The 14,353-nt window shown below is 39.1% G+C and overlaps 1 protein-coding gene across 6 annotated transcripts in view; it reads right to left on the bottom strand.

Annotated features, from left to right (window-relative positions):
* megf11 (multiple EGF-like-domains 11) overlaps positions 1-14,353 on the bottom strand; it is a 173,109-nt gene that overhangs the window by 21,388 nt on the left and 137,368 nt on the right. For all 6 annotated transcript variants that reach the window (XM_028449412.1, XM_028449413.1, XM_028449414.1 and 3 more), the window contains 2 exons: positions 8,221-8,367; positions 2,967-3,101 (listed from right to left, as the gene is read on the bottom strand). In XM_028449412.1, coding sequence (XP_028305213.1) covers positions 2,967-3,101; positions 8,221-8,367 — 282 coding nt within the window. The remainder of the gene's footprint in view (positions 1-2,966; positions 3,102-8,220; positions 8,368-14,353) is intronic.

The following is a 14,353-nucleotide window of genomic DNA, read 5'->3' as shown; positions in this document are numbered from 1 at the left end:
GGTACACGTACCCCCATTTGAGAAACACTATACTACTATAGTATTGGATGATATTGTTTTATTTGAGTGGACATGAACTGACGTGATCCGTTTAGACAAAAGGGGGGAGTCAATCACTGCCTCCTGTGGCCCAAGTGCCCTATTTCCACTCACTTGAGTGGAATGAGTGATGTGCCACAGAATTAAATTAGACTGTGTACACAGACTGTGGTATACATATTTAATGAAATTAATATTTCAATGCACTCTGGCAATCTTTAATAAAAGATGTAATTTCCAATGAAACCTGCATTGTGTTGTGTTGCTGGGCCGAGGGACAAATTGAACGAAGGTGTATCTCAGCATTGAGATGAGGAAACGGCAGTGCCAGCTGACACATTAGAGGTCTCGCATAAAGAGAATAGCCCGGTGTGAGAAATATCTGAGAAGGTGGTTCGCTATGAAGGAGACGAGCTTGACTCATTCTGCTGTGCAGAGATTTTAATGATTACATTTCAACTTGCTTTTGACTCTTCTTTAGAGCTCTTTCAAGCTCCTTCAAGCAGGTTGTCATTAAGCCACGCGGTTGGCTCCCCCGTCCTGCTGCTGCTGCTGCTGCTGCTGGGGAATCAAGCTGAAACTCACCAGGAGACCTTCATTAGGCTGGGACTTTATGTGCAGGACAGGGGACAAGTGAGGACGCCAAGAGAACTCAAGATGACGAGAGCCGACCACCTTCAATCCTTATTGCCAAGCTATCACATGCTCACTGCTAATTATAGTCCAGACAAATTAGGCCTGGCTCTCGTTTATACTTTTTCCCTCTTCTTTCAGCAAAAGCTATTAAAGTTGTATTTTTTAGACACTGCTCAAAGCCATGAAAGAGAATTAAAAAATTCCCCGTCGTCTTTCTGTAATTTATTTAAAAAAAAAAGGGGTAAATTATTAGAAGTAGAAATCCAAAGAAGATTTGACATGTAGGTTTCTTTTCCCTCTGCTGTTATGAGAGATACTTTACCCTTAACAGCTGGAATAAAAGACACACATAAAAGACCAAATAAACTAATGAACTGAATGACAATTAAAGCATTTTGTCGATTTGGTGGTTTCTCGTCGAATATACAGGGATTTTCTTCACATTTCAACTTTCAGTCAAATATCTTTTAAATTAGGTTCTGAATTGACAAAAGACGTAAAAGTATTAACTGAACTAACCAAGGTTTACAAATCTGTGGTTCCTTCGTTCTTTGGTTATTCCGTTTAAAAACCAAATCAAAATAACAAATAAACACTGTGGTTATTTTGTTTACCGTATTTTTCCGACTACAAGGCGCACCGGATTATAAGGCGCACTAGCAATGAATGGGTCTGACTGGGTCTATTTTCATACATAAGGCGCACCGTTTGTTATTATTATTATTATTATTAAGATGCAAACAAAATAGTCACATAAGTCAAACTTTATTCAACTCATTAACAATAACTCTCAACATTGTTCAGGTTTAACACATAGAATATAGAACATTACACTCACTTTTTCAGTTCAGTATGTTGAAGCACAGTACAGGTACATATCACTCCGCGAGGCGCCTGACTACGGTAGCCCTAAAGTGCCAAAAATCCATAAAGCAGTGCAGCTCCATAGTTTACCAAAGTTGTACTAAAACATTTTGACATATTAATTTCATACATAAGGCGCACCTGATTATAAGGCACACTGTCGATTTTTGAGAAAATTAAAGGATTTTAAGTGCGCCTTATAGTCCGAAAAATAGAAACCAAAATAGAAATACAGAGAAATCAAAAACCAGATAAGTGTTTGTGTGATATTTGGATATTTAAGGGAAAACTATGAACGAGAGCTTCATGTTTTAAGATCATCACACAGAGGGGACCCACAAATGGGGGCAGACTTTTACTCTGCTGTGTTTGATAAAAATGATCCTTTTCTAACAGTCCACATTACAAAAAAAAAATAAACTGAATAAATAAATTAAAAGTAATAAAAGTATGTATAATTTGTGTTGATATCAATATCCGCCAATAATCAATGATGCAACAGTGGTATCGTATCGGAAGTGAAAAAGTTTTATTAAGACACCCCAAATGAATAACAAAAAAAGCCTTTTCTCTTCAACTAAAACACATACACTTACACTTACAGTAAGACCATACATGTCTTAGATTTTGTGAAAACAAACCAAATTAATTGCAGTTTAGCAGTGAAACATCATATACTACATGTATGACCTAAATGAGTGAGTTTCAGTCAGCCAGACTGAAAGAACGAAAAAAAATAAACAACTTCATAATAACTTTTTGGAAAAAAAAACCTTTGTCTTTTTCAATGTGCTAGTTGGGAAGGAAAGAGAAGTTTTAAAATGACTGATATTAATATAAACTTGAGTTAAAAGGCGGGTCCTGCAAACATTAATCTACAGCAGTGTCAAAAAGATTGTTATAACATGAATTACCCAATGGCTACAAAACAAACGCCAAAAATAGGTGGAACAATATGCACACCTGTGACTGGGTTGTCAGAGTACATCCAGCTCTTTCTGCAGATTTATTCAGACATGCATTGTAGTCTTTGTGTGAAAAGTGGGGTTCAGCAGTTTTCACTTTTTTCCTACAAGGTCTGGAGTGTACTGATAAAAGCCATTATTAAAAGTCCCAAGGCTATGATGTCAGAGCAAAAGGCAGCAAGTCATATGATGATCTCGTTAGACAGTGAGCAAGTAGAAACTTTAAAATCATGAATACAATATAGGAAAAAGGGGATAGATAAAAACTAGTCATGAATTATAAACAAATGACTGAGTGCATGTTTTTGTTCTTCTTGTGAAAAAAGAAGGAAATAAAACCCACAAGTGTTTTCCCCCCAAATACAAAGTGAGCAAACCCTTTTACCACGAACAAAAACTCAAATTTCACAATGAATTAATGTAAGAGGAAGTGAAATGGCAGAAAAAGCCACTCATGTTTACCTTGGTTGCACAAAGAGCCGGTGAATCCAGACAAACACTCACAGTGACCTGTGACGTGATGGCACGGCCCAGTGCTGTGCACACACTGTGGACAGGACTGGCTGCAGCGATGCCCGTAGAACCCCGGAGAGCAGACTGTGAAACATGGAGAACAGGAAAAGTGTCAAACAACTGAGATGAAACAATTAAAACATACATACAAACGTGATCAAAAGAGTGAAAGGAGAAAAGAGGCAAGACAAAAAAAAAGTCTGTTTTTATAGTAATCACGAAAAATATACGGACTAAGATAAAAGAACTTAATTCAATCCTGAAAGTTTATTTAATGCTGAGACTTAAAAGCTACTCAATGATCTGTGTTTATAAAAGTCATCAACTCGTGTAAAAAATTCACAGGAGATATTTAAAGTCACAAACGGCAACAGATTATAATCATTGTTGATGTTTAAAGGGCAAACGGACCCCACTGACAACATTTGCCTTATTTTGTAATTTGGAGCAGCAGTTTCCAAACAGGGCTAGCATATTACAGGTTGTCAGAGCTTAAGTTGGGCCGGATCCTGCTGGATGGAGCAAGATCTGGCACCTCCCTCCCAGATTGTCAGTTATTTGATTGGATCCAGCACCTCTTTTTTTTTTTTTCCAGCATCTCATTTGCTTTTTGGTGTTTTGATGAAATTTTAAGTATTGTATTTGGACAGCTGCATCTTTTATTGAGTTGAAATCACTGGAAATTTCATTGGACACAAAACTGAAAGTAAAAACTGAGCATGAGTGAGGAAGAGAGGGCAAAGTCAGGCCACGCCCACGCTACGTCTAAAGTGTGATTTTTTGCAAAAATTGTGTCTTGTCAGCTTGGAAGACGATAGAAAATGACTAAAAAAATGTTAAGCCAATAAGTGAAGCTAAGCCTGAGCTAAACAAATCCTAGGTTGTTTCTGTGGAAATCGCGGAAAACAGCAGCAGCACAGCAGCTGTTAGCTTAGCAAGTAGCAGCACCTGTAGCAATGACGTTAATGCAGGAGAACCAGCGTCCAACAGACAGGACACAGGAGGAGAACTATCCAGGGGACATGAGGAGGACTCAGGGACAGAGAGAAGAGAAGGAGACGATGAGGAAAGTTCTGGTACGGACATTGAGACAGAAGCTCAGTTCAAAGCTAAGATGAGCTGCTACTCTAGGTTTATGAAAGACAAACCTGTGAAATATGTAAAAAAGTTGTGAGGATACAAAGTTCTCCATAGCTGTTTTTGACAAATAAAATGAAAGCACACGTTATATTTTATTTTCATTTTCTGCTGTGCTGCTGATTAATAAGTGTTATAGTACGGGTGAAAAAGTTAAAAGTGGTTAAATTAGCGGTGATGTTGCGCTGTCCTTGGTGCTGAAACATGGCAGATTTGACAGCTGTCACTCAGAGTCAGAGACGAATGCTCTGTCCGGGCTTCTTTAACGCTGATTCATCATTCTTTTATTAAACATTTAGGTTAAATGTTTGTTTGTGTTCAAGTGACATTATTGGCCCATTTTGTTAGCAAAAGGCACTTTATTTTGTTTTTTCATTTCTTGACATTTTTGTCTCTCTCTTACTGCCGGAAAAACACGTGGCTGGTGTTCCAGGATCTGATGATTTACAAATTAAGCACTGCAGGTGGTACATGGGCATTTTTATCACATCTCTAGTCCCTTTTTCAGGTCATTTCAACAAGGTATGAAGAACCTGAACGGATTTTCCAGAAGTTATGTATTCATGGCTGACGCTGAGACATTGAAAAAATCAGGAATACATTAAAAAAATGGCTAAAAAGGTTAACTACTGTCGGACTCATGGATCCAAAAGTGAGTCGGGCCCAATTTCACTAGGTTAGGGTAGAAAGAAAGTTCATCCATCCATCCATGTAGATATAGATATACATATAGAGAGAGGTCATTTAGGTTAGAGAGAGACCGGAGAGGGTCCCATTCCTCTCTCTAACACTCCCTCTATGTCTGCTTCCTCCCTTGTGTGTTTGCTCCTGTACTCCTTCTGGCTTTTGTCTTGCAGGTCCGTGGGATCCTCAGTGTGGAGTTACAGAGTCTCACCAACTCTGTCTCCACCCTTTCCTCTGCACACACCCAACACAGCATAACGTGGATGGCTGTTCATCATAGGAATGGGATCCACACAAGGTTCCTGCTGCATGATGAATTCATGTTGGGATACATATGTAAGTGTATATACGTATATATGCATATGTGTGTATCCATAAAACGAAGAGTCCATCCTTAAGACTGCTCTACTGTAAAGTGTCTTGAGATACCATTGGTTATGATTTGGCGCTATACAAATAAAAGATTGATTGATTGATTGATAGATCTGACTGATAATTTCTTTCACTCTCTTCTCTTTCCTCTTGCACACTAACTGATGCTTGTTTAAAGCATGCTCTCTCTTACATGCCACTCATATTGATGTTTACAGTTTTGTGATTGTGACTTTCACCCCCAATCAGTGAGCTCATCACTTGAGAACAGCTTCAGACGGACCCCATTCAACAAGCAGAGCCTGCACTCCCAGTGAGTGTGGCCCTTTGATGAGCCGTAGGCCACGACTTTGAGTCTCCCACTGTGAGTTTGTTGTTAAGGACAGCGTCAAAGTGAGAATGCGGTGTGTGTGTGTGTGTGTGTGTGTATCCAGGGGAAACGCCATGTGGGTAAAGAAACTGTTTAGTTGATAGATGCAATGAAGGGTTTTCACTCTGACAGTGGAGTACACTCCTCAGCACTCCTCAGACTCTTCAAGGATCAACGGAAGGTCGGACTGTGCTGGACTTTGCTGCTCCACAGATCTTCAAGTCTCACTGTTATTTCTTGACTATTTGTGCCAAAAAACAAAAAACACTTTGGTTTTTTGACAGTCTACTGTATGTCATGCAGGCAAATCTGGAATTACTTGAGTTCTTCTTAGTAAGTTAAGTTGAGATTTCGTTTATTCAGACAAGGTTTTTCAAGAAATGTTTATTTTGACAGTCGAAACATGTCAGGAGACAAACATTTCTTGAAATTCCATTCCATTTAAGCACGTTTCCCTCTAATGAAGATGCAGAACTCCCAGGGAGAGCAAAAATATGGGAGGAGGAAATGCAAATAAATTAAGGCAGGGGACACAATGTGATTCATGAAATCTGGAACTGTTTGAAAAATAGTACAACTGAGAAGCAGGTGCAGACACACACGCAGTTGACAGAAAACACAGCGTAGATGGAACAAAGGCTCCAGTTGTGTGTGTGTGTGTGTGTGAGAGAGAGTGAGAGAAAAAAAAGGGTCGCTGTGCGTAGAGATGGATATATGGATATGACCATGATTCGATATCGCTTCGGGCACACTGCTCCAGTTTGTGTCTTTCTCTCCATGTTTTGACCGTCAAAGTCTCGTGTCGAGGCGATGTCATTTACGCATGGTCACTGATGGCACAATGGTGACATAAGAGAGTGTGCGTGACACAGCGCTGCTCAGACCTCAGGACAATTTCTGACCAAATCTACTTATTTTGCATGTACTAATCAGGACCAGATGGAGCACCCACATTAATTATTTGTGCAGCAGACAGAGAAGTCCATCTGCCTCCAATTTAACTTCCTCAAATGTCAGTGTGCTTGTGTCTCCACATTAAACGAGCAAAACGCTTATTTTAATAGGGCGGTCTCCACCACTTCTGCACGTGCACTAATAATTTCTGCAATTTTAGTAAATTCCGTGCAACAGGTGAGGAAACTGCGTCACTAAAGGATTTAGGGAAGCAATTGGATTACCACCCTTTATTTCAGATTCACTTTGTGAATCCGCCCCTGAGTTTTCCTTGTTTTATCTGCTGTCAGAATTGCATCGGTTATAATGCATTGGATTTACATAGTGCTTTTTTTGGGCACTCAAAGTGCTTCACATTGCATTATTCTTTCACTGCACACTCAGTGGTGGTAAGCTACAATTATAGCCACAACTGCCCATGGGGCAGACTGACAGAAGCGAGGTTGCCATAGTGAACCATTGGTTCCTCTGACCACCACCAACACTCACTCACACTAGGCAATGTGGGTGAAGAGTGTTGCCTAAGGACACATTGACCATCCAACTACTAACCAGGCCCAGCCAGATTAGCTCCGGAGATCTGACAATATCGGGCCATGACAGGCTGGTATGGCAAACAAATGACTAACAGATGGCACTTTGAAGTCAATGTCGGGAGATTGGTTTTAATTTTTTTTGCAAACGCCGTACGTGATTGGTCAATATATCGGCGGGGGGGGGGGGAAGGGCCGGGTTACACACTGAGCATTCTGAGTGTGGTGGTGAACTACCGGTAAAGAGCGACACACACAACACGCCCCAATGATTTACATACAAACACAACTTTAGTGATACATTAATGTAGGCAACAAAAGATTTGAGGAGCCAATCAGGAGCCTCTTGTCCAAAGTCTTATACAAACTTAATCTGAATGATCAAGAGTTCAGGGTTAATGCATGTGCAGTTGTTTACCTAATAGCCCTAAATTACAGTAACCTTTTAACTGAAAACTTGAAAAACAAACTTTTTATTTCATTGTGGTAGATAGGAAATGTGTGTGTGAGATTTGAAAAAAGCCATCAGTTGCTGTACTCTGACTGGTGCCCTGAGGTAAAATATTAAACTCTGGTTAACATTTAGATATTAAAAAATATAGTAATACATATGCTACTGACACTCACTTCCACCCCTCTCTGACTCTCTTCTTCTGCTCAGGATGGTGAACCACAAAATGAAATAAAAGTATCTAAATTTTCAGTCTCAATTTTTTATTTTTTTTGGCCAAAACATTTTTTTTCCAGTCCTGTGTTTTTTCAAAGGCTCTAATCCTCTTTCGTAAATACAACATTGTGTGTAGTTTTAGTAAAAAAATACATAAATAAAATTTTAAAATGTCAAAAATTTATTTCAATTTTTACAAAATATCAGGCAACCCCATTTTAAACTCCAGGCAACCCCACATGGGGTCCCGACCCTAAGGTTGAAAAATGCTGATTTAGTGGCGCCTGAATAGATTTGTATAGTTTTATCACTTCTTGTTACTCTCTCTCTCTCTCTCCATCCCAAGTACCCCCTGTAGTGCCATCGCGTACCCTCATTTATTGATCAAGATTAACCTGATAACAGAGGTTAATTATCTTCAAGAATGTCCAAAAACCTTTATTAACGCCTTTAGACATGAGCTTTTAGAACACCACAGTGACTCACTTCTTTTGCAGGAGGTTCCTCTGTATCCAGGAGCACAGACACATGTGCCATCTTCAGGAGAACAAGATCCTCCATTTTGACAGGAACAGCTGACGGAACAGTTGGGTCCCCAGAAGCCTTGTGGGCACACATTATCACAGTGGATTCCTGCAGACATATTAGCATGAGAAATATTCAGTGAATGCTCACTAAGTAGGCAAAGGGACTGAGATGTTAAAATATTCAGAAAAGATCGCCATCTGTAAAAAGGACAGATTTCAGAGAACCAATAAATCCATATCGCCGAGTTGAGCAGTCTGAACCCTCCACTGAATTCACTTGTGAATGACGAAGCCTGTTTTTCTCCAGTGTTCATCTTTTAAACTCTGTTTCCGCTCTCCAAATGTATTTTGTTTTTGATCTAAGTGAGGCTCTGTGCCAGTGCACTCTGTTGATTAACAGGGTCGTGTATCCAGGGAGGCCGAGCTCGTCTCCCATTCTCTTTCAGCGGGGCCACAGTAGTGAGCACACACAGTCTGCTAGTGTCACAGAATGTTCCAAACACTGCATTCACCGCCTGTAAATTAGTTAAAGCATCCTCGGTTATCTCTCAGCCATGTTTCTATGTGATTTCAGAAAGCATCATGGAACAACAATTCACCACTAACAAAATAATAACTCATTCCCAGTTGTGCTTTTTATAAAATTTCTAATATGACCCTGAAAATGCTGTTTTTTGCAATTGTGGTCACTACAGACAAAACAGATTTTTAAATTATTATTTTGATTAATTATTTGATTTTCTTCTTGTGATTCTATTTAGAAATTAGTCTTCTAAACCTCAATGGCCATGTTTATATGTCAGCTTTAATTCCTCTTTAATCAGAATAAATGTTAAATCCTCTTTAAACTGACCTTGTAAACACTTAATTCCTAATGCAAATGTAATTCTGAATTAAACTTAAATCTGAATTAGGGTGGCTGGTTTATTTATTTTTTATTTTTATGTGTTTTATCCTGATAGACGTGATAAGTCACATTCGCCCCCCCGTCCAATCAGAACCCTTCCCAACCTCCAGACCTAAAGCGGAAATGAATAAAGCCAAATAAACCTGTTTTCCATGTAAATCTAAATTCGGAATTACTATTTCCAAGTAAACACAAAGCTGAACAATTTAATTCCGAATAATTTAATTCGGAATAACTAATTCCATATTAAAAAACATCATGTAACCGTGGCCAATGTGGAAAAAAAAACATAATTCTGGGATGTTGAATGTAAGATAAGAGAATTCATTTGTGTGGAAAGATTTTGTGCCTTGAATACTTTAACTGTGTTGATATGGGTTAATTTTGATATCAGCCCAAGTTTGTGCCTAACAAATGAAACCTGCACATTGTTGAGGTTATAAGCTTTTATTTGATATATTACAGTCATTGTTTGAATATTTTCTGGATGCAGAAGCATCTTCAAGAAAAGTCCTTTTTTTGTAGTGACCAACAATTGCAAAAAACTGCATTTTAGGATCACATTAGAGACATCAAAAAACCCATAAATGACAATGAGTTAATTTTCTGTTACTGTTGTGGCAGTTTTGAATGGAATGAGATGCAGTCAAGTTGTAGGGTTTGCTGGTCAGAAGCGGACACAGGGTTTATTTGCTCTAAGGCTTTTTCAGGCAGTCCGGTCTGGGATTCAGAGGTTTCCATGTGTGTGTGTCCCCCAATGAATCTGTAGTTGTTCTGTGCTCTCAGGGTTTTTGCATACTGCTGATAGCACTAAGCATAACAATGACAGAGTCTCTGAGAAGAGACCTTGGCAACTGTTACCAGTGTACAATGGTATCTAGCCTGCTTAGGGCAGTGTGACCAGGACCAGGAGAGATTCTGTAATCACATATCAATTACCACTCAAAAACGTGATCAAGACATCCTAAGGGTCGAAAAAAATCAAGTGGCGAATTGTTGTACTTCACTAGTACATGTACTGTACATGTATACTGGCAGTTTTGTAAAAGGAATATATCATATATCACTGAAGCTCCACATGTGTACACTTAAGGATCAGAAGCTCACACATGCCTGGAAATTCTAAGTTCTTTAAAGGCACCAGCTTTTAGTTTGAAGCCTCATTTGATATTTCCTTTGAATATGTGAGAATGGTGTGGTCATTAAAGCAGCATTAGTGCAGTAGCTTTGAATTAAACCTGGACTATCTCTGGGGACTGGTGTTGTACAGTAACCAAGGCACCTGGAGGCCAACATGGAGTAGAAGAGAGGAAGGTGTGTGTGTGTGTGAGAGGGGTGGGGGGGGGCATGGTCGAAAGGATTTAGTCAGAAGCCAAGCCGCTAACTTCAAAAGGAGGCCAAGGCCTGTGGAAGTGCGTTTGAGGCACTCTTAGACTGAGCAAGACTGGGGGACGGTACAAAAAAAGAAACAACACAAAAGTCACATTACTGATGAACTGGTGAATTCAAACATTATGAATACATAAATAAATACAATTTTTTAAAAAATGGATGTTATGGCAAAACATGACATGTGATTAAAAGAACCAGAGGTGGTGTAATGCTTCTATTGGTGCTCCTCGTTTCTTGTGATCAACTTCTGTGTGTGTGTGTTGACGGCTGCCGTTAGTGGCTAGCAGTACAATAACGTGCAAAAACATATATTTTTTACTGCCCTCAAAAAAGCTGTAATTGTTTTTGCAAAAGTGTCAAATGGTAGAACTAACATCTATTGTTCCTCACACCAACCTGACAGTCGATAGTCAGTCACCTGTTAATTTGGATACTATTTGGACTGTAACACTGTTCGGTAAAGTTGGCAGATATTCACAGATTTGGACTTCAAGTATCAATAACTCGTTAATTATGCCTCTTTGCCATTGGTGTGAGGTGGACAACATGCTGCAAGATCTTTTTATCAAACGCAATAGTGTAAAAGTCCCCCCGTCTGTGGTTCACTCTGTGTGGTGAGCTTAAAACATCAAGCTCTCATTGATAGATTTCAAGTAAAAATCTAAATATCACACAAACAATAGAAGATTTAATTCTAAAACAGAAAAATGCTGCATGTCTGGTTTTTGATTTTTCTGTACACATGATCACGTACCTGCTCTGTGACATGTGACAACATCTTCAAATAAAAAAACAGTCCTGCATAACGTATACACATCAGTGCCAGCATCAAATGACTCGACAGAAGTCTCTTTTGAATCTCTGTTGGCTGATGTCAGGCTTACGACAGATGAGCAACAGCTGTGTGGGTCCATCCAAGGCAGTCGAGCCAATTAAATACACACACACAGAGTCAAGCATCTTAACCATATACACAATATAACACAAAAAAATTCTACAAAAAGTTGACAGCAAAATAGAAAAACCTCCCAACCGAGGGAACTTAATTTCATAATATGACCTTATTACAGAAAACTGTTTCAGTAAATAAGGTTTTTTTTCCCACAACTGAATCTTTTCTAAGGCAATTCCAATGTAGTCTTCACACGCGAGTCCACTGTGTATGTGGGTGTGTGTGCGTTTGTCCGACCCACTGGGCACTACATTGCCCCTAGCTCTACACCCTGGTGACTCAATTAAGGCTGACAGATGGTTCCGACCTGTGCAGGATTCAGAGCATGAGAGTCCCGTTTTGTCGGCTCTCCCTCCTCACAGATAATAAAACCCACATTGTTTCCCAGAATAAATGCCCTAAGCTCAGGAGGCGGGATGGAGTGGGCTGCTGAGAGCCCACAGGCTTGACCTTTCCGACTGAATCTTTTCCCTCATTGAGTGAACCTCTCCACCCAAAGCCCAGAGACCAGGTCCTCGGTTAGCCCTTCTAAATTTGACATTTAGATGCAACATTTCATTTTTTGAGTATCATGATTCTCCCGCTTGCTGTGACATTCACACTCTGCCACCTCCAGCTTTTTGCCTGTAAGCAGAGGCTTTATATGACTGGAAACAGAGAGCAGGCATATGTTCATGTACACCCAGTGTACATGTGAACATCTAGAGGGAATCAGAGTGGAAACACAGAGCCTGTGGTAGCTTTTAAAAAAAGAAGTGAATCCTTTGGAATTTCACACATATCTAACTCACAAAAGCTTTATCGGGCCAGTAATTTCTGTTGAAATTAATTCAACTATCGTGTGAAATGGTAATTGGTTTTTATGGGATAGAATAAAATGAGACTAAATCACAACACAAGATGGAACTTTTTTTTTTTTTTTTTAATAAATTGCAATTTTTTAATCTTAACGTACATTGTAAAACCTGCTATTACTAACTGTTAACGTTAAATAATCCGTGATTCATTTGTTCATTCGTTTTTCATTATGCAACAAAAACATGAAAAACAAAAAAAAACACTCATTATTTGATATTTGTTTCCAAAACCAAAATGAAAAAACCGAAAATGTCTTGTTTTTCAAATTCAAGCTCGTTTGCTTCGGTACAGAAAGAGCAAATAAGGCAAATAAATTTATATAGCGCATTTCATACTCAAGGCAACTCAATGTGCTTTACATGATAAAACATTCAATTGTTTAAAATCAATAAGAACATCAGTAAAATCATCAACAAACACATTACATCAACAACATGACCAAAAATCTCTCTCTCAATCATATGCAGTAGAGAAAAAAAGTGCCTTTAACTTTGATTTAAAAATGTTCACATGTGATGCTGACTTCAGCTCTGCTGGCAGTTTGTTCCACTTCTTTGCAGCATAACAACTAAAAGCAGCATCACCATGTTTACTGTGAACTCTGGGCTCCACTATCTGACCTGTGTCCGTAGATCTGAGAGACCTGCTGGGTTCATACCTGACTAACATCTCACTGATGTATTCTGGACCAAACCCATTCACAGATTTATACACCAGCAGCAGAACTTTAAAGTCTCTTCTGAGGCTGACTGGGAGCCAGTGTAAAGACTTCAAAACTGGAGAAATGTGTTCTGACCTCTTTGTTCTGGTTAAGACCCGAGCTGCAGCGTTCTGAACCAGCTGTAGCTGTTTGATGCTCTTTTGGGGGATTCCTGTCAGAAGACCATTACAATAGTCCAGTCTGCTGGAGATAAAAGCATGGACCAGTTTCTCCTGATCTTTCTGAGTCACTCTGGAGATGTTCTTTAGGTGGTAGAAGATGTTTTGTGATAGATTTGATCTGACTACTGAATGTAAGATCTGAGTCAATCAGAACACCAAGGTTTTTGACTTGGTCTTTAGCTTTTAAAGATCAAGACTCCAGATGCTTGCTGATAGCAGTCCTCTTTTCCTTGTTACCAAAGACAATCACCTCCATCTTGTCATAGTTTAGTTGAAGGAAGTTTTCACTATCCAGCAGTTTACTTTTTCTAAACAGTCACACAACACCTCAATGGGACCATAGTCATCTGGGTTCAGTGATAGATATAGTTGTGTGTCATCTGCGTAGCTCTGATAATCAACATTACAGTTCTGTAAAATTTGTCCTAGAAAACGAAAAGAAAACGAACACCGTTATTTGTTTTCTCCATTACAGATTTGCCAAAGTACGTGACCCGGAAGTGAAGCGTGACACATTCTGAGATATCTTTAGCTCTGCAACACTTGGGAGTTTCTAAATCCTCTGAAATGTCCGTATAGGTTCTGTGCCCATCACCAGCTAAAGCGAAAAGGACACGTTTCAGATGCACAGTTGGAAGCAGCGATCTTGTCATGCCAAACTGCCGTTAGCATAGCCGTTAGCGTCGGATGAGAGTACGCTTCCGGAGCTTGAATTTGAAAAACTTGAAAAACAAGACGTTTTCCGTTTTTTCATTTTGGTTTTGGAAACAAATATCAAATAATGAGTGTTTTTTTTTTGTTTTTTTCATGTTTTTGTTACATAATCAAAAACGAATGAACGAATGATACACGGATTATTTAACACGAATTTTAAATGCATGCCTTCTCACACATTTCATTTAGATGACCATGACAAGGGACAGAAGCTGGGTTTTTATTACAGATTTCCGCAAATATTTCTTGAATATCGACAAAATATAATTGTGCTTTGAATGTGTTTCCATAGTGTGTGCGATTTCCCTGGTTTAATTCTGTGGGACATGTGCATGATAAATGTGTTTTGGAGTCATTATGTGTATTTTTGTATCTTTCAGTTGTCTT

This window comes from Gouania willdenowi, chromosome 6 (genome assembly GCF_900634775.1).
Source record: "Gouania willdenowi chromosome 6, fGouWil2.1, whole genome shotgun sequence".
Classification (NCBI taxonomy): Eukaryota; Metazoa; Chordata; class Actinopteri; order Blenniiformes; family Gobiesocidae; genus Gouania; species Gouania willdenowi.
The sequence above is the reverse complement of the archived record's forward strand: the minus strand, read 5'-3'. Positions and strand labels throughout refer to the sequence as shown.